This window comes from Manacus candei, unplaced genomic scaffold (assembly GCF_025592945.1).
Source record: "Manacus candei isolate 608988 ecotype Guabito, Panama unplaced genomic scaffold, ASM2559294v1 h1tg000049l, whole genome shotgun sequence".
NCBI lineage: Eukaryota > Metazoa > Chordata > Aves > Passeriformes > Pipridae > Manacus > Manacus candei.
Window position 1 is genome coordinate 9,193,488 of NW_026138097.1, and position 22,247 is coordinate 9,215,734.

Consider the following 22,247-nt stretch of genomic DNA (forward strand, 5'->3'; position numbering starts at 1 on the left):
GAAGAAGGGGGTTCTGTCAGGTGACGGTCAAAGGCACTTTAGGGGTGTGCTGTGATCCGTTGTGCTTGGAGATTGGGTCTAGAAAAGGGGGTTCTTCAGGAGTGCTCAGCATCTGGCTCCTGACGTGGAATCCGATGTTCCAAGCGGGCAAGGCTGTATCCAAGATAGGTTCTGCCCACTTGAACCTCTGAACCTGTGGAGTTCTCCTGGCAGTTCTGGGCACAGTGACTGCATGGATGTCAGCTGGCTGTTTAGGAGAAAATCTGGGCACTAAAAGAAACAGGGACAGAACCAGATTGAAAACTGTGAAACTGTTGCAGAAAGTGAGGCTGGGCAGCAAAAGCCCAACCATAAAAATGAGGGTGTTTCCCATTCCCTGGCATTGGCACAAGGGCAAAGGGAAACAAGGAGCTCGGCCCATCGAGAAAGACCAGCTGGGCGGTGTTTTAGGAAGACAGGGTGTGCAGCAAATCAGGTTGCGGGGTTAGAGCAGTGAGTGAGGGGAAAAAGGGCATCAGGCAAGGAGGAAGAAGATCCCTGAGGAGGCTCGAGTCAGCTCTCCTGAGGTGCGTGGTTCTGATCTTCCATGCTGCCCTGCTTCGTCCTCCCTCAGTCCTCAACTCCACCCTTAGGAAGAAGAAAGCGTGCTTGCAAAGTTTGTAGGGTAGTTGCAGTTTGCAGTAAGAAGCAGTAAGTTACTGGTGGTTCAATTGTTGGTTACAAAGGGGTGCCCTTTGCCCAGAGACAGGGGGACCGATCAGCAGCAGAGAAGGTCTCAGGTGGCCACGTCCTCCGTTTTGAAGTGTACTGTGGCCTCCGTTTTGAAAAGTGCCAGTGACCTTCCCAGCCCCCTCCGAGGGACGTAATGGGGGACACAGAGCAGGCGTGTCGGGAAGCCTGTAACCCCGGAGTACGGGAAGCCTGTAACCCCGGAGTACGTCAGCCAGTGGAGAAACGCTGGGGAGGGAGCAGCGCTCCGGGCAAAGGGGCTAAAAGGGGGCTGCGACCCCCACTGAGTTGAGAAGCCCCACTGAGGTTTGTTCAGTGAATATTGATATACAAGTTTCATTGAAATAAAAGCTTATTCTTCGTAGTTAGCTCCTCTGCCTCCTGGTATTTATGTGTCTCCCAATACCTGGACCTTCAGAAGACCACCGTGCCGTGGTCTCGACAGGCAAGGCTGTCCCTTACCTTTCCATCTCCAACAAGGCCTTTGCTGTGTGTTAGGATGAGGTGAAGCAGCACAGCATTCCTTGTGGCAGGTTCCACCGCCTGGGTCAGGAAGTTGTCACCAATGCCTTCCAGGAGGCTCCTGGACTGTTTGTGCTTGGCTGCGTTGCTTCTCCAGTTGCTCTCAGGGTAGTTGAATGCCCCACGAGAGCCAGGGACTGTGACTTTGAGGCTGCTTCAAGCTGCCTGTAGAGCTCGCATCCCCATCCTGCTGCTGCTGCTCAGGAGGCCTGCGGTGTCCCCGCAGTGCCCTCAGCAGCGTCCCCATTCCCAGCCTGCCCTTTGATCCTGACCCATCGAGTCCCGAGTGGTTTGCCGTCCACCCCCCGACAGAGCTCGATACATCCCAAGTGCTCCCTCCCAGAGATCTACAGAGGCCGTCTCCCTGGACTTCTGTGAGGTCCTGCATATGGTTCCCAGCACGTTCTTCCCGCTCCCTTACCGCCCCTGTGCAGTGCAGCCCCGGGGCAGCCTGCAGGAGCTCTGTCTGGGGCTGCAGTGGGATGACTGGGGACATGGTGGGGTCAGTGGGAGCAGTGGGAGCAGGCTTCTAAAGCCCCAGAGTGGGAGGACGGACGGTGCCCAGGCTGTGCTCGGGGCTGCTTTCGGCGTGGGGCCATGTGCGTGAGTCCTGCGCGGACCCCTCTGTTCTGGCTCCCATGCCAAAGGGCTGCTTGCCCAGGGGAAGGGGACCCTCCAGGAATGCCTGCATCTCCGGCACTGACTCAGACCTGGAGTGCCCTTTGGGTGCCCTTGGAGCCCTTTGGGCCTTGGTGGACCTGCTTGGTGCCATTTCCCGCTGCCACCCACCACTCCCTCCCCATTCCATGCAGACACAGACAGGTTATGCAATAAAAAATAAAATCTTTTATTGATAACCAGAAAAAAAGGTCATCAATATCTACACCTACATCTACATCTACGTCTCTACCTACATCTCTATCTACATAAACACCCTCCCTCCCTTGCTCCCTCCCTCCCTCAGATTGGGACAGATCCCCAAACGATCTGTCCCTCTCCCTGGGACAGATCCCCAAACGATCTGTCCCTCCCCCTGGGACAGATCCCCAAACGATCTGTCCCTCCCCCTGGGACAGATCCCCAAACGATCTGTCCCTCCCCCTGGGACAGATCCCCAAACGATCTGTCCCTCCCCCTGGGACAGATCCCCAAACGATCTGTCCCTCAAGAACTTCCTGCCCCAGCCCTGGCTGCGGGAGCCTTGCACTTGCTCCCAGTGCTTGGCCCAGAGCCCCTCTTCCTCTTTGTGCCCCGCCTTTCCAGAGCGATGTTGCGTGGTGACACGCTGCTCTGAGGCGGTGGCAGGCCTGTGCCCGCACCCTGCTGAGGGTCCTGAGGCTTGATGCCGCCTGCTTTGCAGTGTCCCGTGCTCAGGACGGCTCTGGAAGGCTTGGGGACACTGCAGTCAGTGGGAAGCATCTTCTTGGGCGGGCAGAGCGAGGTGTTCTTGGGCCGGGAGCTGGTGCCACTGGTGCCAGCATGGTCCGTGGGCACGGGGACGCTGCTGCGATCATCCCGGCTGGTGCCCACGGCTCCCTGGGAGCGATGCAAGTGGCTCCGAGTCCCTTTCAGCAGGACCTTGCGACGCAGCCCAGTGTCGCTGGCTGCAGTCACCCCATGGGCCCCGATGGCTTGGCCGTGGAGTGGGCCTGGGTGGCTGGCAGTGCTGTGACTGGGCAGGGAGATGTCAGCCCTCGGGAAGGTGTCCTCATCCATGGGGACATCGCTGCTCACTGAGATGTCACAGCTCACAAGGTGATCACTGCCTGACGGGGAGCCACCATCCATGGGGACGTCAGTGGCCAGCGACAGGTCACGGCCTGACGGGCTGTCCTCGTCCATGCTGACGTCGCTGGCCAAGGAGAGGTCACGGCCTGACGGGCTGTCCTCATCCATGGTGACGTCACTGGCCAAGGAGAGGTCACGGCCTGACGGGCTGTCCTCATCCATGGCGACGTCACTGGCCAAGGAGAGGTCACGGCCTGACGGGCTGTCCTCGTCCATGGTGACGTCGCTGGCCAGCGAGAGGTCACGGCCTGACGGGCTGTCATCATCCATGGGGACATCACTGCCCAGACTGATGTCAAGAGCTGGGGTGGTGTCCAAATCCATGGGGACGCTGGTGCCTGGAGGGCTGCCACGGCCCAGGGGTTTCCCTGAGGGGTTGGCTGAGCTGGTAGGGCCGTGTTGGGTGTCCTGCACTGGTGGGGCTGGGGCCAGGGGCTTCCTGCAGCCCCGGGCATTGCCCGATGGAGGAGCAATGCCATGGCTGCTTGCCAAGGGGGCTGGTGGAGGCAGCTGAGTCCGTGTCCCTGCGGAGCAGAAGATATGGGTGGGGGTTGGAGCACTCACTGCTCGGAGCCATTGGCACAGGGGAGAAGGGAGATGGGGGGGCTCGGGGCTGAGAGAGTCTCCTGGGGCACCCGCTGAGCCGGCCCCGAACACAGGCATCCCCCTGCTCTGAGCGGGAGCTTGCGTGACGGACCATCCCTGCGGGGTGAGCCACCGTGCCACGGCCATGCGGTTGCACAGGGGACGGTAAAATGGTAGAGATGGCCCCAAGATCCTGGGAAAATACCTCTAAAAGCTCTTGTTTGAACAGAGGTGGCCCTGGCAATGCCAGGTCCTCTCGCTGTGCCGTGCTGAGCCAAGGTGCCCCAGCTGGCAGGGGGACAGGGGTACTGTGGCTGCTGGAGGTGCCGGCAGGACTGGAAGAGCCAGGACAGACCTGGGGGCTGGAGGGGCTGGGGGGCAGGGAATACCGAAGGGCCAAGGCAGATGGGACTGCCATACCTGCTGGTGGGGCAGAGGGAGCTGGCAAGGGCTGCTGCTTCTGGCCAGGCTGTTGGCCGAGGTTGGCTGATCCTGTGAGAAAGGGCAAACGCTGGAGGTCACATGCCAGTCGGGGGGTGTCGGGCGCTCAGAGGACTGAGGAGGAGGAGGGCAAGGGGCAGGGGAGCAAGGGCTGTGAATGTCCCGGCCGTGCATCCGGGGGCTTTTGGGCTCAGGGTCTGTCCTCACCTGTGGGGCAGGAGGTTCCGCGAGAGACCAATGGTTGCAGGAGCTGGGCTATGGCTGAGCTCCAGCTCACACAGCGCTGCCACAGAGCTGACAGGGCCATGGTCAGTCAGCTTCGGCGGCCGCTCCGTTCTGTTGACTGGACGCGGGTCTGGACGCTCCTCTTGGAGCGTCTCCAGGGACGGAATGTTGGGGTTCCCATTGTTGTGTCATAGAGACAGCAACAGTGCTGGCGCTTCCCTTGTTCTGCCCCACCCCCAACAGCTTTGCCAGCTCTTTGTGGGGAGAGGAAGGGTTAACCAAAGAGTTAGAATCACAGAATATCCTGAGCTGGAAGGGACCCACAAGGATGGTCCAGTCCAGCTCCCAGCCTTGCACAGGACAGCCCAGCAATCCCACCAAGTGCCCGAGAGCGTTGTCCAAACGCTCCTTGAGCTCTGGCAGCCTTGGGGCCAAGACCACTGCCCTGGGGAGCCTGTTCCAGTGGCCGACCACCCTCTGGGGGAAGAAGCTTTTCCTAATATCCAACCTAGGCCTCCCCTGACACAGCTCCAGCCGTTCCCTGGGGTCCTGTCCCTGGTCACACGGAGCAGAAATCGCTGCTGCTGCCCCTTGGCAGGAAGCTGCAGCCCCCCGTGAGATCTGAGCTCAGTCTCCTCCAGGCTGAACAAAGCCAGTGACCTCAGACCTCAAGCGCAAGGTCCTGCACCCGGGTCAGGGCTTGGCTGGTGCCACCTGGCACAACATCAACTTGCAAATTTTCCAACACAACAGGGAGGACCAAGAAGGTTTGGATAGGAGAGACTGTTTACAAGGGACTGCAGTGACAGAACAAGGGGGAATGGCTTCACACTGGCAGAGGGCAGGATTAGATGGGATTCTAAATTCTAAAAATGGGATTCTAATTCTAAAAATTCTTCCCTGTGAGCGTGGTGAGGCCCCGGCACACGTTGTCCAGAGAAGCCGTGGCTGCCCCATCCCTGGAAGTGTTCACGGCCGGGTTGGACGGGGCTTGGAGCAACCTTGTCTAGATGAACTTTAAGGTCCCTTCCAGCGCAAACTCTTCTAGGAGTCTCGAAAAACAGGGAACACCTGCAGAAAGCAGGAGGTAAATAAAAGCATTGGCCATACGAAGTCAAACTCTGCCGAAGGTCATCACCTCATTCTGGGGACTAATCCCGTGACTTCTCAGCATTGGAAGTTAACATTGCTGAAAGCGATGCACGTTGACAGAAAACCAAACAATGCAACCAAAACTGCCTGGCGGAAGGATCCTGGAGCAAGCTCACCATCCTGGAGGCAAGGGTTGGGCAATTTCTCTGCCTCTGCCGTAAACCTGGCAGTTCTGACCTTACACTGGAGAGTCTTTTGCTGCTCTCCGTTCCACAAGCGTGGACAAGAAGAAGGGGGTTCTGTCAGGTGACGGTCAAAGGCACTTTAGGGGTGTGCTGTGATCCGTTGTGCTTGGAGATTGGGTCTAGAAAAGGGGGTTCTTCAGGAGTGCTCAGCATCTGGCTCCTGACGTGGAATCCGATGTTCCAAGCGGGTAAGGCTGTATCCAAGATAGGTTCTGCCCACTTGAACCTCTGAACCTGTGGAGTTCTCCTGGCAGTTCTGGGCACAGTGACTGCATGGATGTCAGCTGGCTGTTTAGGAGAAAATCTGGGCACTAAAAGAAACAGGGACAGAACCAGATTGAAAACTGTGAAACTGTTGCAGAAAGTGAGGCTGGGCAGCAAAAGCCCAACCATAAAAATGAGGGTGTTTCCCATTCCCTGGCATTGGCACAAGGGCAAAGGGAAACAAGGAGCTCGGCCCATCGAGAAAGACCAGCTGGGCGGTATTTTAGGAAGACAGGGTGTGCAGCAAATCAGGTTGCGGGGTTAGAGCAGTGAGTGAGGGGAAAAAGGGCATCAGGCAAGGAGGAAGAAGATCCCTGAGGAGGCTCGAGTCAGCTCTCCTGAGGTGCGTGGTTCTGATCTTCCATGCTGCCCTGCTTCGTCCTCCCTCAGTCCTCAACTCCACCCTTAGGAAGAAGAAAGCGTGCTTGCAAAGTTTGTAGGGTAGTTGCAGTTTGCAGTAAGAAGCAGTAAGTTACTGGTGGTTCAATTGTTGGTTACAAAGGGGTGCCCTTTGCCCAGAGACAGGGGGACCGATCAGCAGCAGAGAAGGTCTCAGGTGGCCACGTCCTCCGTTTTGAAGTGTACTGTGGCCTCCGTTTTGAAAAGTGCCAGTGACCTTCCCAGCCCCCTCCGAGGGACGTAATGGGGGACACAGAGCAGGCGTGTCGGGAAGCCTGTAACCCCGGAGTACGGGAAGCCTGTAACCCCGGAGTACGTCAGCCAGTGGAGAAACGCTGGGGAGGGAGCAGCGCTCCGGGCAAAGGGGCTAAAAGGGGGCTGCGACCCCCACTGAGTTGAGAGGCCCCACTGAGGTTTGTTCAGTGAATATTGATATACAAGTTTCATTGAAATAAAAGCTTATTCTTCGTAGTTAGCTCCTCTGCCTCCTGGTATTTATGTGTCTCCCAATACCTGGACCTTCAGAAGACCACCGTGCCGTGGTCTCGACAGGCAAGGCTGTCCCTTACCTTTCCATCTCCAACAAGGCCTTTGCTGTGTGTTAGGATGAGGTGAAGCAGCACAGCATTCCTTGTGGCAGGTTCCACCGCCTGGGTCAGGAAGTTGTCACCAATGCCTTCCAGGAGGCTCCTGGACTGTTTGTGCTTGGCTGCGTTGCTTCTCCAGTTGCTCTCAGGGTAGTTGAATGCCCCACGAGAGCCAGGGACTGTGACTTTGAGGCTGCTTCAAGCTGCCTGTAGAGCTCGCATCCCCATCCTGCTGCTGCTGCTCAGGAGGCCTGCGGTGTCCCCGCAGTGCCCTCAGCAGCGTCCCCATTCCCAGCCTGCCCTTTGATCCTGACCCATCGAGTCCCGAGTGGTTTGCCGTCCACCCCCCGACAGAGCTCGATACATCCCAAGTGCTCCCTCCCAGAGATCTACAGAGGCCGTCTCCCTGGACTTCTGTGAGGTCCTGCATATGGTTCCCAGCACGTTCTTCCCGCTCCCTTACCGCCCCTGTGCAGTGCAGCCCCGGGGCAGCCTGCAGGAGCTCTGTCTGGGGCTGCAGTGGGATGACTGGGGACATGGTGGGGTCAGTGGGAGCAGTGGGAGCAGGCTTCTAAAGCCCCAGAGTGGGAGGACGGACGGTGCCCAGGCTGTGCTCGGGGCTGCTTTCGGCGTGGGGCCATGTGCGTGAGTCCTGCGCGGACCCCTCTGTTCTGGCTCCCATGCCAAAGGGCTGCTTGCCCAGGGGAAGGGGACCCTCCAGGAATGCCTGCATCTCCGGCACTGACTCAGACCTGGAGTGCCCTTTGGGTGCCCTTGGAGCCCTTTGGGCCTTGGTGGACCTGCTTGGTGCCATTTCCCGCTGCCACCCACCACTCCCTCCCCATTCCATGCAGACACAGACAGGTTATGCAATAAAAAATAAAATCTTTTATTGATAACCAGAAAAAAAGGTCATCAATATCTACACCTACATCTACATCTACGTCTCTACCTACATCTCTATCTACATAAACACCCTCCCTCCCTTGCTCCCTCCCTCCCTCAGATTGGGACAGATCCCCAAACGATCTGTCCCTCTCCCTGGGACAGATCCCCAAACGATCTGTCCCTCCCCCTGGGACAGATCCCCAAACGATCTGTCCCTCCCCCTGGGACAGATCCCCAAACGATCTGTCCCTCCCCCTGGGACAGATCCCCAAACGATCTGTCCCTCCCCCTGGGACAGATCCCCAAACGATCTGTCCCTCCCCCTGGGACAGATCCCCAAACGATCTGTCCCTCAAGAACTTCCTGCCCCAGCCCTGGCTGCGGGAGCCTTGCACTTGCTCCCAGTGCTTGGCCCAGAGCCCCTCTTCCTCTTTGTGCCCCGCCTTTCCAGAGCGATGTTGCGTGGTGACACGCTGCTCTGAGGCGGTGGCAGGCCTGTGCCCGCACCCTGCTGAGGGTCCTGAGGCTTGATGCCGCCTGCTTTGCAGTGTCCCGTGCTCAGGACGGCTCTGGAAGGCTTGGGGACACTGCAGTCAGTGGGCAGCATCTTCTTGGGCGGGCAGAGCGAGGTGTTCTTGGGCCGGGAGCTGGTGCCACTGGTGCCAGCATGGTCCGTGGGCACGGGGACGCTGCTGCGATCATCCCGGCTGGTGCCCACGGCTCCCTGGGAGCGATGCAAGTGGCTCCGAGTCCCTTTCAGCAGGACCTTGCGACGCAACCCGGTGTCGCTGGCTGCAGTCACCCCATGGGCCCCGATGGCTTGGCCGTGGAGTGGGCCTGGGTGGCTGGCAGTGCTGTGACTGGGCAGGGAGATGTCAGCCCTCGGGAAGGTGTCCTCATCCATGGGGACATCGCTGCTCACTGAGATGTCACAGCTCACAAGGTGATCACTGCCTGACGGGGAGCCACCATCCATGGGGACGTCAGTGGCCAGCGACAGGTCACGGCCTGACGGGCTGTCCTCGTCCATGCTGACGTCGCTGGCCAAGGAGAGGTCACGGCCTGACGGGCTGTCCTCATCCATGGTGACGTCACTGTCCAAGGAGAGGTCACGGCCTGACGGGTTGTCCTCATCCATGGTGACGTCACTGGCCAAGGAGAGGTCACGGCCTGACGGGCTGTCCTCATCCATGGCGACGTCACTGGCCAAGGAGAGGTCACGGCCTGACGGGCTGTCCTCGTCCATGGTGACGTCGCTGGCCAGCGAGAGGTCACGGCCTGACGGGCTGTCATCATCCATGGGGACATCACTGCCCAGACTGATGTCAAGAGCTGGGGTGGTGTCCAAATCCATGGGGACGCTGGTGCCTGGAGGGCTGCCACGGCCCAGGGGTTTCCCTGAGGGGTTGGCTGAGCTGGTAGGGCCGTGTTGGGTGTCCTGCACTGGTGGGGCTGGGGCCAGGGGCTTCCTGCAGCCCCGGGCATTGCCCGATGGAGGAGCAATGCCATGGCTGCTTGCCAAGGGGGCTGGTGGAGGCAGCTGAGTCCGTGTCCCTGCGGAGCAGAAGATATGGGTGGGGGTTGGAGCACTCACTGCTCGGAGCCATTGGCACAGAGGAGAAGGGAGATGGGGGGGCTCGGGGCTGAGAGAGTCTCCTGGGGCACCCGCTGAGCCGGCCCCGAACACAGGCATCCCCCTGCTCTGAGCGGGAGCTTGCGTGACGGACCATCCCTGCGGGGTGAGCCACCGTGCCACGGCCATGCGGTTGCACAGGGGACGGTAAAATGGTAGAGATGGCCCCAAGATCCTGGGAAAATACCTCTAAAAGCTCTTGTTTGAACAGAGGTGGCCCTGGCAATGCCAGGTCCTCTCGCTGTGCCGTGCTGAGCCAAGGTGCCCCAGCTGGCAGGGGGACAGGGGTACTGTGGCTGCTGGAGGTGCCGGCAGGACTGGAAGAGCCAGGACAGACCTGGGGGCTGGAGGGGCTGGGGGGCAGGGAATACCGAAGGGCCAAGGCAGATGGGACTGCCATACCTGCTGGTGGGGCAGAGGGAGCTGGCAAGGGCTGCTGCTTCTGGCCAGGCTGTTGGCCGAGGTTGGCTGATCCTGTGAGAAAGGGCAAACGCTGGAGGTCACATGCCAGTCGGGGGGTGTCGGGCGCTCAGAGGACTGAGGAGGAGGAGGGCAAGGGGCAGGGGAGCAAGGGCTGTGAATGTCCCGGCCGTGCATCCGGGGGCTTTTGGGCTCAGGGTCTGTCCTCACCTGTGGGGCAGGAGGTTCCGCGAGAGACCAATGGTTGCAGGAGCTGGGCTATGGCTGAGCTCCAGCTCACACAGCGCTGCCACAGAGCTGACAGGGCCATGGTCAGTCAGCTTCGGCGGCCGCTCCGTTCTGTTGACTGGACGCGGGTCTGGACGCTCCTCTTGGAGCGTCTCCAGGGACGGAATGTTGGGGTTCCCATTGTTGTGTCATAGAGACAGCAACAGTGCTGGCGCTTCCCTTGTTCTGCCCCACCCCCAACAGCTTTGCCAGCTCTTTGTGGGGAGAGGAAGGGTTAACCAAAGAGTTAGAATCACAGAATATCCTGAGCTGGAAGGGACCCACAAGGATGGTCCAGTCCAGCTCCCAGCCTTGCACAGGACAGCCCAGCAATCCCACCAAGTGCCCGAGAGCGTTGTCCAAACGCTCCTTGAGCTCTGGCAGCCTTGGGGCCAAGACCACTGCCCTGGGGAGCCTGTTCCAGTGGCCGACCACCCTCTGGGGGAAGAAGCTTTTCCTAATATCCAACCTAGGCCTCCCCTGACACAGCTCCAGCCGTTCCCTGGGGTCCTGTCCCTGGTCACACGGAGCAGAAATCGCTGCTGCTGCCCCTTGGCAGGAAGCTGCAGCCCCCCGTGAGATCTGAGCTCAGTCTCCTCCAGGCTGAACAAAGCCAGTGACCTCAGACCTCAAGCGCAAGGTCCTGCACCCGGGTCAGGGCTTGGCTGGTGCCACCTGGCACAACATCAACTTGCAAATTTTCCAACACAACAGGGAGGACCAAGAAGGTTTGGATAGGAGAGACTGTTTACAAGGGACTGCAGTGACAGAACAAGGGGGAATGGCTTCACACTGGCAGAGGGCAGGATTAGATGGGATTCTAAATTCTAAAAATGGGATTCTAATTCTAAAAATTCTTCCCTGTGAGCGTGGTGAGGCCCCGGCACACGTTGTCCAGAGAAGCCGTGGCTGCCCCATCCCTGGAAGTGTTCACGGCCGGGTTGGACGGGGCTTGGAGCAACCTTGTCTAGATGAACTTTAAGGTCCCTTCCAGCGCAAACTCTTCTAGGAGTCTCGAAAAACAGGGAGCACCTGCAGAAAGCAGGAGGTAAATAAAAGCATTGGCCATACGAAGTCAAACTCTGCCGAAGGTCATCACCTCATTCTGGGGACTAATCCCGTGACTTCTCAGCATTGGAAGTTAACATTGCTGAAAGCGATGCACGTTGACAGAAAACCAAACAATGCAACCAAAACTGCCTGGCGGAAGGATCCTGGAGCAAGCTCACCATCCTGGAGGCAAGGGTTGGGCAATTTCTCTGCCTCTGCCGTAAACCTGGCAGTTCTGACCTTACACTGGAGAGTCTTTTGCTGCTCTCCGTTCCACAAGCGTGGACAAGAAGAAGGGGGTTCTGTCAGGTGACGGTCAAAGGCACTTTAGGGGTGTGCTGTGATCCGTTGTGCTTGGAGATTGGGTCTAGAAAAGGGGGTTCTTCAGGAGTGCTCAGCATCTGGCTCCTGACGTGGAATCCGATGTTCCAAGCGGGCAAGGCTGTATCCAAGATAGGTTCTGCCCACTTGAACCTCTGAACCTGTGGAGTTCTCCTGGCAGTTCTGGGCACAGTGACTGCATGGATGTCAGCTGGCTGTTTAGGAGAAAATCTGGGCACTAAAAGAAACAGGGACAGAACCAGATTGAAAACTGTGAAACTGTTGCAGAAAGTGAGGCTGGGCAGCAAAAGCCCAACCATAAAAATGAGGGTGTTTCCCATTCCCTGGCATTGGCACAAGGGCAAAGGGAAACAAGGAGCTCGGCCCATCGAGAAAGACCAGCTGGGCGGTGTTTTAGGAAGACAGGGTGTGCAGCAAATCAGGTTGCGGGGTTAGAGCAGTGAGTGAGGGGAAAAAGGGCATCAGGCAAGGAGGAAGAAGATCCCTGAGGAGGCTCGAGTCAGCTCTCCTGAGGTGCGTGGTTCTGATCTTCCATGCTGCCCTGCTTCGTCCTCCCTCAGTCCTCAACTCCACCCTTAGGAAGAAGAAAGCGTGCTTGCAAAGTTTGTAGGGTAGTTGCAGTTTGCAGTAAGAAGCAGTAAGTTACTGGTGGTTCAATTGTTGGTTACAAAGGGGTGCCCTTTGCCCAGAGACAGGGGGACCGATCAGCAGCAGAGAAGGTCTCAGGTGGCCACGTCCTCCGTTTTGAAGTGTACTGTGGCCTCCGTTTTGAAAAGTGCCAGTGACCTTCCCAGCCCCCTCCGAGGGACGTAATGGGGGACACAGAGCAGGCGTGTCGGGAAGCCTGTAACCCCGGAGTACGGGAAGCCTGTAACCCCGGAGTACGTCAGCCAGTGGAGAAACGCTGGGGAGGGAGCAGCGCTCCGGGCAAAGGGGCTAAAAGGGGGCTGCGACCCCCACTGAGTTGAGAAGCCCCACTGAGGTTTGTTCAGTGAATATTGATATACAAGTTTCATTGAAATAAAAGCTTATTCTTCGTAGTTAGCTCCTCTGCCTCCTGGTATTTATGTGTCTCCCAATACCTGGACCTTCAGAAGACCACCGTGCCGTGGTCTCGACAGGCAAGGCTGTCCCTTACCTTTCCATCTCCAACAAGGCCTTTGCTGTGTGTTAGGATGAGGTGAAGCAGCACAGCATTCCTTGTGGCAGGTTCCACCGCCTGGGTCAGGAAGTTGTCACCAATGCCTTCCAGGAGGCTCCTGGACTGTTTGTGCTTGGCTGCGTTGCTTCTCCAGTTGCTCTCAGGGTAGTTGAATGCCCCACGAGAGCCAGGGACTGTGACTTTGAGGCTGCTTCAAGCTGCCTGTAGAGCTCGCATCCCCATCCTGCTGCTGCTGCTCAGGAGGCCTGCGGTGTCCCCGCAGTGCCCTCAGCAGCGTCCCCATTCCCAGCCTGCCCTTTGATCCTGACCCATCGAGTCCCGAGTGGTTTGCCGTCCACCCCCCGACAGAGCTCGATACATCCCAAGTGCTCCCTCCCAGAGATCTACAGAGGCCGTCTCCCTGGACTTCTGTGAGGTCCTGCATATGGTTCCCAGCACGTTCTTCCCGCTCCCTTACCGCCCCTGTGCAGTGCAGCCCCGGGGCAGCCTGCAGGAGCTCTGTCTGGGGCTGCAGTGGGATGACTGGGGACATGGTGGGGTCAGTGGGAGCAGTGGGAGCAGGCTTCTAAAGCCCCAGAGTGGGAGGACGGACGGTGCCCAGGCTGTGCTCGGGGCTGCTTTCGGCGTGGGGCCATGTGCGTGAGTCCTGCGCGGACCCCTCTGTTCTGGCTCCCATGCCAAAGGGCTGCTTGCCCAGGGGAAGGGGACCCTCCAGGAATGCCTGCATCTCCGGCACTGACTCAGACCTGGAGTGCCCTTTGGGTGCCCTTGGAGCCCTTTGGGCCTTGGTGGACCTGCTTGGTGCCATTTCCCGCTGCCACCCACCACTCCCTCCCCATTCCATGCAGACACAGACAGGTTATGCAATAAAAAATAAAATCTTTTATTGATAACCAGAAAAAAAGGTCATCAATATCTACACCTACATCTACATCTACGTCTCTACCTACATCTCTATCTACATAAACACCCTCCCTCCCTTGCTCCCTCCCTCCCTCAGATTGGGACAGATCCCCAAACGATCTGTCCCTCTCCCTGGGACAGATCCCCAAACGATCTGTCCCTCCCCCTGGGACAGATCCCCAAACGATCTGTCCCTCCCCCTGGGACAGATCCCCAAACGATCTGTCCCTCCCCCTGGGACAGATCCCCAAACGATCTGTCCCTCCCCCTGGGACAGATCCCCAAACGATCTGTCCCTCAAGAACTTCCTGCCCCAGCCCTGGCTGCGGGAGCCTTGCACTTGCTCCCAGTGCTTGGCCCAGAGCCCCTCTTCCTCTTTGTGCCCCGCCTTTCCAGAGCGATGTTGCGTGGTGACACGCTGCTCTGAGGCGGTGGCAGGCCTGTGCCCGCACCCTGCTGAGGGTCCTGAGGCTTGATGCCGCCTGCTTTGCAGTGTCCCGTGCTCAGGACGGCTCTGGAAGGCTTGGGGACACTGCAGTCAGTGGGAAGCATCTTCTTGGGCGGGCAGAGCGAGGTGTTCTTGGGCCGGGAGCTGGTGCCACTGGTGCCAGCATGGTCCGTGGGCACGGGGACGCTGCTGCGATCATCCCGGCTGGTGCCCACGGCTCCCTGGGAGCGATGCAAGTGGCTCCGAGTCCCTTTCAGCAGGACCTTGCGACGCAGCCCAGTGTCGCTGGCTGCAGTCACCCCATGGGCCCCGATGGCTTGGCCGTGGAGTGGGCCTGGGTGGCTGGCAGTGCTGTGACTGGGCAGGGAGATGTCAGCCCTCGGGAAGGTGTCCTCATCCATGGGGACATCGCTGCTCACTGAGATGTCACAGCTCACAAGGTGATCACTGCCTGACGGGGAGCCACCATCCATGGGGACGTCAGTGGCCAGCGACAGGTCACGGCCTGACGGGCTGTCCTCGTCCATGCTGACGTCGCTGGCCAAGGAGAGGTCACGGCCTGACGGGCTGTCCTCATCCATGGTGACGTCACTGGCCAAGGAGAGGTCACGGCCTGACGGGCTGTCCTCATCCATGGCGACGTCACTGGCCAAGGAGAGGTCACGGCCTGACGGGCTGTCCTCGTCCATGGTGACGTCGCTGGCCAGCGAGAGGTCACGGCCTGACGGGCTGTCATCATCCATGGGGACATCACTGCCCAGACTGATGTCAAGAGCTGGGGTGGTGTCCAAATCCATGGGGACGCTGGTGCCTGGAGGGCTGCCACGGCCCAGGGGTTTCCCTGAGGGGTTGGCTGAGCTGGTAGGGCCGTGTTGGGTGTCCTGCACTGGTGGGGCTGGGGCCAGGGGCTTCCTGCAGCCCCGGGCATTGCCCGATGGAGGAGCAATGCCATGGCTGCTTGCCAAGGGGGCTGGTGGAGGCAGCTGAGTCCGTGTCCCTGCGGAGCAGAAGATATGGGTGGGGGTTGGAGCACTCACTGCTCGGAGCCATTGGCACAGGGGAGAAGGGAGATGGGGGGGCTCGGGGCTGAGAGAGTCTCCTGGGGCACCCGCTGAGCCGGCCCCGAACACAGGCATCCCCCTGCTCTGAGCGGGAGCTTGCGTGACGGACCATCCCTGCGGGGTGAGCCACCGTGCCACGGCCATGCGGTTGCACAGGGGACGGTAAAATGGTAGAGATGGCCCCAAGATCCTGGGAAAATACCTCTAAAAGCTCTTGTTTGAACAGAGGTGGCCCTGGCAATGCCAGGTCCTCTCGCTGTGCCGTGCTGAGCCAAGGTGCCCCAGCTGGCAGGGGGACAGGGGTACTGTGGCTGCTGGAGGTGCCGGCAGGACTGGAAGAGCCAGGACAGACCTGGGGGCTGGAGGGGCTGGGGGGCAGGGAATACCGAAGGGCCAAGGCAGATGGGACTGCCATACCTGCTGGTGGGGCAGAGGGAGCTGGCAAGGGCTGCTGCTTCTGGCCAGGCTGTTGGCCGAGGTTGGCTGATCCTGTGAGAAAGGGCAAACGCTGGAGGTCACATGCCAGTCGGGGGGTGTCGGGCGCTCAGAGGACTGAGGAGGAGGAGGGCAAGGGGCAGGGGAGCAAGGGCTGTGAATGTCCCGGCCGTGCATCCGGGGGCTTTTGGGCTCAGGGTCTGTCCTCACCTGTGGGGCAGGAGGTTCCGCGAGAGACCAATGGTTGCAGGAGCTGGGCTATGGCTGAGCTCCAGCTCACACAGCGCTGCCACAGAGCTGACAGGGCCATGGTCAGTCAGCTTCGGCGGCCGCTCCGTTCTGTTGACTGGACGCGGGTCTGGACGCTCCTCTTGGAGCGTCTCCAGGGACGGAATGTTGGGGTTCCCATTGTTGTGTCATAGAGACAGCAACAGTGCTGGCGCTTCCCTTGTTCTGCCCCACCCCCAACAGCTTTGCCAGCTCTTTGTGGGGAGAGGAAGGGTTAACCAAAGAGTTAGAATCACAGAATATCCTGAGCTGGAAGGGACCCACAAGGATGGTCCAGTCCAGCTCCCAGCCTTGCACAGGACAGCCCAGCAATCCCACCAAGTGCCCGAGAGCGTTGTCCAAACGCTCCTTGAGCTCTGGCAGCCTTGGGGCCAAGACCACTGCCCTGGGGAGCCTGTTCCAGTGGCCGACCACCCTCTGGGGGAAGAAGCTTTTCCTAATATCCAACCTAGGCCTCCCCTGACACAGCTCCAGCCGTTCCCTGGGGTCCTGTCCCTGGTCACACGGAGCAGAAATCGCTGCTGCTGCCCCTTGGCAGGAAGCTGCAGCCCCCCGTGAGATCTGAGCTCAGTCTCCTCCAGGCTGAACAAAGCCAGTGACCTCAGACCTCAAGCGCAAGGTCCTGCACCCGGGTCAGGGCTTGGCTGGTGCCACCTGGCACAACATCAACTTGCAAATTTTCCAACACAACAGGGAGGACCAAGAAGGTTTGGATAGGAGAGACTGTTTACAAGGGACTGCAGTGACAGAACAAGGGGGAATGGCTTCACACTGGCAGAGGGCAGGATTAGATGGGATTCTGGAAAAAAATTCTTCCCCGTGAGCGTGGTGAGGCCCCGGCACACGTTGTCCAGAGAAGCCTTGGTTGCCCCATCCCTGGAAGTGTTCATGGCCGAGTTGGACAGGGCTTGGAGCAACCTTGTCTAGATGAGCTTTAAGGTCCCTTCCAGTGCAAACTCTTCTAGGAGTCTTGAAAAACAGGGGAGTCTTGAAACAAGAGTCTTGAAAAATGGCTGCAGGAGTTGGGCTATGGCTGAGCTCCAGCTCACACAGTGCTGCCACAGATCTGTGGTAGTTTGGGCTAGGCCTTCCTTGGTGACCAGTTTGTAACCAAGGAAGGGTCCAGATTTATCCAGTATTCCCTACGATTTTTACGTATGCCAGGCTATAAGAAGAAAGGAGGAGAGGCCTTCGCTCTCTTTCCTTCCGGCGGCTTGGAGGCGCAGGTTCCCTGCTGTTGAGTCTGCCGTGTTGGGGAGCGAGGCCTGCTTAGGCCTTGCCGACCTTGGGAGACAGAGGTTGCCAGCAATCATTCCAGAGCGACTCTCGGTTGTCCCAAGGAGAGTAGTGAGATATTTCCTTGCTAACTCTTTTAGTTGTTAGATCTTGGGCTACTAATCGGGATACATATACTTTATTTTGGTTTTGTTCCTTTTCCTTTCCCCCTTCCCTTTCCCTTGTGAAATTGTATATATTTCAATTGTATATATCTGTAACAAGTGTAAATATATTTATGTATATTTATATATATTTATATGTATCACTTTAGTTGTCTCTCTCTCATTTCGGGTTTTCTTAGTTGTTTTTCTCTTCTCCCTGAGGTTTGGGGGGGGGGACGACACTTCTTGTGGTAAGGTTTGGAGACTTGACAGGGAGCCAGCTTCAAACCATATCAAACATCAATTCACATCTTAGTTAACCACTGGTAATTTAAATGTATAGACAAGCCTTTGCTTTGTGAATTTGTCTGATTTCCAGAAAGCATTGGTCAACAGTTAAAGCAGTCAAGTTCCTGTAAAAACTCAACAGGAACACAGTTGCACAAAAGAAGGTATTGCTTCTCAAATTAAAAATTATATTTTTGTTGTTATATGTAAAACTAGGTAGCTACTGTTAGAAATTAAATTAATTTGCCATCCAAACAAGTTTTACTTAAGAATCAATAATTCTGATTTGCATTCTTAGGCAGTATAAAAGTATCCGGAATTTCTCCTCATTCGAGGAACAGTATTTCTCTATCTAAGAAAAGTGCACATTCCAAGAAATAGCAAGCTGATACACAAGATTTCAAATTCATATTCAGTCTTTTGTGAGCTTGGAACAATTAGCTTGTTGACATATCTGAAAACATGCCTGTGTACCTATTTGGTCAGATGCCCACCTGATGTAACTTAACAGAATCGCATCTGCTTCAACAACAGGCTACCAATTTTCATGAGAGTATGACTCAATTTATTTCCAAGAGAGGGAATAGTAAGGTAAGACATGTATGCCTTTCATGAAACATTTTCTTGCTACAGCCCAAATAAAAAAGTCTGTTCTTTAAAACAGATTACATCAGAAAAAAAAAAATCATTTCCCACTCCTAGTTAATTAGTTTTAAATTCTTTGTAGGTCAACATCTACTTCAGGGTCTTCCAAGTGCATGTTGTCTCATCTATGTTTGTCTTCAAAATTATAAACTCCTCAGGGTATGCTTTGTGCTTCTCTGTGTTTTGTTCAGTGCCGATCACATCATCAGAGATTAGCAAATAATTCGTACTATTAACAATAATAAATACTATGTGGCAAGATATTCTCACACATGCCTTTTGCCTGTGAAGCATGGCATAAGAGAAGATGGCTTGGAATGACTTGGCAAGAAGCACACTTTTCAGAGTATTGAAAGGTCAGGTCCCCGGAGAAAGACCACTTCAACACCCGATCAACTCACTACAGGCAAGCAATTCTCATGTAAGCTGTTCGATTCAGAAGAGAGATATACTTTAGTTCCTCTGGACTCTTCTGTAGGCTGGGCTTTCCCCTCTCTTCTCTGTCTGTAGCAAACCAGCTGGGGTAACTAAAGTGCAGTAAAGTAAAATAAACAGGTCTGCAAAGTGCTAAGTCCAGTCATTTTTCCCAGGAGAATCTATGCAGCTCTGAGGCTTTACTGGAGATTGTAATTAACACCTGACTGCAACATGTTTATGAATAAAGGGGGGGGGGGGGAGAGAGAGAGGTTTCAGCCTTGAACTGAATGGTTTTGAATTGGTTCAACTTTTAGGGGTTAATTTGGCAGTGGCCATGATTGAGTATAACACTGAAATGAAAAGGAGCTTGGGGCTTCTTGACTGCTCCTCTCCCCACCATGATCTAGCTCCTAGTACAAAGCATGTGTTTCCATTCAATACTGGGTAGGAGTCAATTGATGTCTGCATTCTTACTCAAATATTTATTCTTCTGTGGTATTATTGAGTGTTTGTCAGTTAGATGTAGCTCACTTCTACCTCAGATTATCTTCATTTCTTATGGTCACATTGCAGCCTCAGGTTTTTTGAGAAAAGCTCTATCATCTCCTAAATTGAAGCTGTACCCTACTTCTAAGTCTCTCTTCTTGTTTATAGATAAAATCTTTAAAGTTCTTCCAGAATTAAAAAGAAAAATCTCCCACTGACACTAGCAATAAGTCTAACAACAACATTCATCTCAGAATGGCTCCATGAGCACACTCACCACATTCCCTCCATCTTTAAGGAGAGTTTATGTAAATGTTTTCCTCTTTGTTTTTGACTGACCTTCACTCAGCTATAGCATCTCTGTTGACATCAAGATCTATCTAAATTTTCGCTTCAAGGTTCACCAAAACAAACTTGGAGTTTAAACTTTGGAGCAACTGTATTTTACCAGCACTCCTATAATATTTAAAATCACAGAAACCTGTTGTGATTAACAGATTGATTTCCACCATCTTCAGTAATTCACAAAACAGGCCTGCTCCCTATATATCATGCTTATGAACAGCTCCACCTATGACATTTATTCTGAGCTCCCTTGATATTCCATACAGTCTAGTCAAGCATTCTGAAGTAACACGTGCATTGTCTATTCAAGTACAGCGCATAATGAATACACAGCAAACACTTGTGTCAACACTGATACTCCTAAGAATAACTCCTAAAATCCCAACTTTAGACCTGCTATACACAAGGCTTACAGTTTCTTCTCTATATAACCAGGAAAAGCAAAAACTTCAAAAGAAGCAGGATGCACCACTCAAGCAACACCTGGGCCTACCTGCTTTCTGTTGCCCCAAGTATACTGTGTAACTTTGGTAGCATCCTCTTTGTTTCACAAATGCACTGTTTTATTTCCTTCCCTGAAGCTCCTTTGCTGAACTGTTTGTTGTGTGAGATGTCCTAACTTGTTTATCTATTTTCCACAATTTTGCTACAATTTTGTGTTAGCAAAAAAAATCCAAATATTTTCTAAAGAAACGATGCCAAAGGGTAGTAAAAGTACACAAATTCTCTGCCTTTTTGCTCAGCAATTTTTAATCCTAGTATATATGGCACAGCTTGATGAGTCATAATGTCAAATGAATCAAAATTCTAACCTTTCTACAGTAGAGACAGAGAATGTAAAGCACTGTGTGCCTATAGAGCACTAATAAAACCAAACCAATAAGAAAATAAAATGTCCTAATAGTTTAACCTAATGACCATTTTGCTTAGTCTTTTCCCCAGTCACTGAGATTTCCAGGAATTTGGTCAAATTACTGACAATATAATCAAAATGATGGTAAACAGACTGCCTGTTTTACAAGTATCTCCTTGGGCAGCCGACCTCCAGAGTAATGCCTTCTGTTTCAAAAAACTCAAATTAATTACTTGTGGCATTTATATGCCCATCAGCCACAGCACTGGTCTGAGCAACAGTTAGGGAAACATTTTCCGAGAGCCTGGTTAAAGGCTACTTATCTTCTTGTTATAATTAGTGAGAGATTCAATCTGGGAAGCTTATTATTATAAATTTAGCGAAAGTATGTTAGGTAAGTCCACTTTATCATAGCCACACAATAATATTCAATTTTGCAGTCTCTTTTCTCCAGATGTGCTTCTTTCACTGGCAGTACTGAGATAAGCACATACTAGAAGACCAGCTCTTTTTAAGTTCTGTATCACACATTTTAAAGCAGAATTTGCTGTGATGAGCAAATCCACATGACTCCCTGGGCCTTCAGGGGAGAGTGTCTTCCTTATTCCCTGCCGTGCAGGATCTCAGGACTCAGTTCAGTTTTCCAACTTTCACTGCCAAATATTTAACCCTGTAATTCAGTCACCAAAATCACAGTTGAAGTCAAAGTTAAAGAGTCCACAGGCAGGTTTTGTGTGTGTGTACGTGAATTTTGTCAGGCCTTAGTGACAAGTTACCAGCAAGAAGACCACATCCTTGGTGCTTTGCCTAAGGAGGGGTGGTTTTTTGGTTTTTTTTTGGGGGGGGGTGTTTTGGGGAGCGGAGGTTGTGGGGGGTTGTTTTGTCTAGCTCCTTAGTATTCCTAGGAACAGAAAGGTGTTGTGAATGAATCCACTACTCTCTTCTTTTGCAATTTTCCATAAACACAAGCAAAACCACACATTACACTCTACCTTAGTGCTGCTCCCTGTGCAACTGACCATTCCTGGGAAAGATGAGAAATATTAGGAAAAGAATGTTTGTTCAGAAACTTTCCTATTAATCTTTTTAATGATTCATGTGCTCCCACTGCAATGTTGTCCAGCAATCATACCTTTGCTTGATTGTCTAGAACCTAAGCAGCACAGTGCACCTTGAACTCTGACTCTCTTAAGAGGAAAATGACATTCCTAAGTGTCAAATCTGTGCTTCACAGATCAAGACTTCATAATCTCTTCACAAGTGACTCACAATTGTCCTTATTTTTCTTGGGCAGAGTGATTGGAGTCTATTATGATTTAGGAATACAATGAGCACCTTCATGTGGAAATTTGGCTGTGTGGACTGAAATCTGCTTTCACCAGTGTAACTTCCTAGAACCTTCAAAAGGTCGCTCCTGTTTATGAAACCTACAGCATTAAAAAAAAATAAATTGAGAAACATTAGACAAAGTTACCATTTTCTTATTCAGAGTTCATAGTCTACTTTTAAGCCTACAGAAAGTGGCAGAGAAAAAGTAAGTAAAAAATCATGCCAGACTATTGAGTGTGGCTTAAGCCGTAGTTCTGCAGACTTATGAATGGGTTTAAGTTTACACCAACCAACATTCTCACTGATGTTTCTTCAACTAAGTTAAATCAATGCAGATATTTGTGATCTTGAGTTTCAGCACTTGACTATTTACAGAACCAAATATGAGACTGGTACTGTCACTTTACCTCTCCAGATTCTCCCTTACTCAGTCCAGGACTCTCTTCTCAACCTCTGTGGAATTTGGAGCAGACCTTCTCTGATGCTGGACCAGAGCCTTTATTTGTTTATTGGAGGGTAGATACCTAGACAACAATAGTGGAAATGCCATCAAGAAATTGCACTTGTATTTTCAATTAAATTAAATTAAACATTTTTACTAAGTAGAGTAAAAAAAGTAGATTCAATAATTGTTAGACCTTTCGGATCAAATCCAATGGATTCCCTCTACATTTATGAAACGGAAATAGAAAGTTGCATTTGTCCATCTCACTATTTCCCCCCCCCTTTTT

At 54.1% G+C, this 22,247-nt stretch overlaps 3 protein-coding genes across 3 annotated transcripts; all 3 read right to left on the reverse strand.

Annotated features, from left to right (window-relative positions):
• Positions 1-16: 16 nt before the first annotated feature.
• On the reverse strand, positions 17-5,320 carry LOC127476514 (cell surface glycoprotein 1-like). The gene is made up of 4 exons (XM_051799517.1): positions 4,273-5,320; positions 4,045-4,116; positions 2,571-3,563; positions 17-270 (listed from the first exon to the last, which is right to left on the reverse strand). The coding sequence occupies exons 1-4, from the start codon at positions 4,370-4,372 to the stop codon at positions 17-19; spliced, it is 1,419 nt and encodes a 472-aa protein (XP_051655477.1). The 5' UTR covers positions 4,373-5,320.
• A 3,233-nt stretch (positions 5,321-8,553) lies between these two features.
• On the reverse strand, positions 8,554-11,164 carry LOC127476379 (mucin-7-like). The gene is made up of 4 exons (XM_051799280.1): positions 10,029-11,164; positions 9,801-9,872; positions 8,969-9,319; positions 8,554-8,859 (listed from the first exon to the last, which is right to left on the reverse strand). Exons 1-4 carry the CDS (start codon positions 10,126-10,128, stop codon positions 8,702-8,704), a joined length of 681 nt encoding a protein of 226 aa, XP_051655240.1. The 5' UTR covers positions 10,129-11,164; the 3' UTR covers positions 8,554-8,701.
• Positions 11,165-11,440: 276 nt separating this feature from the next.
• On the reverse strand, positions 11,441-16,752 carry LOC127476515 (cell surface glycoprotein 1-like). Its single transcript, XM_051799518.1, has 4 exons — positions 15,697-16,752; positions 15,469-15,540; positions 13,995-14,987; positions 11,441-11,694 (listed from the first exon to the last, which is right to left on the reverse strand). Exons 1-4 carry the CDS (start codon positions 15,794-15,796, stop codon positions 11,441-11,443), a joined length of 1,419 nt encoding a protein of 472 aa, XP_051655478.1. The 5' UTR covers positions 15,797-16,752.
• Positions 16,753-22,247: the final 5,495 nt, after the last annotated feature.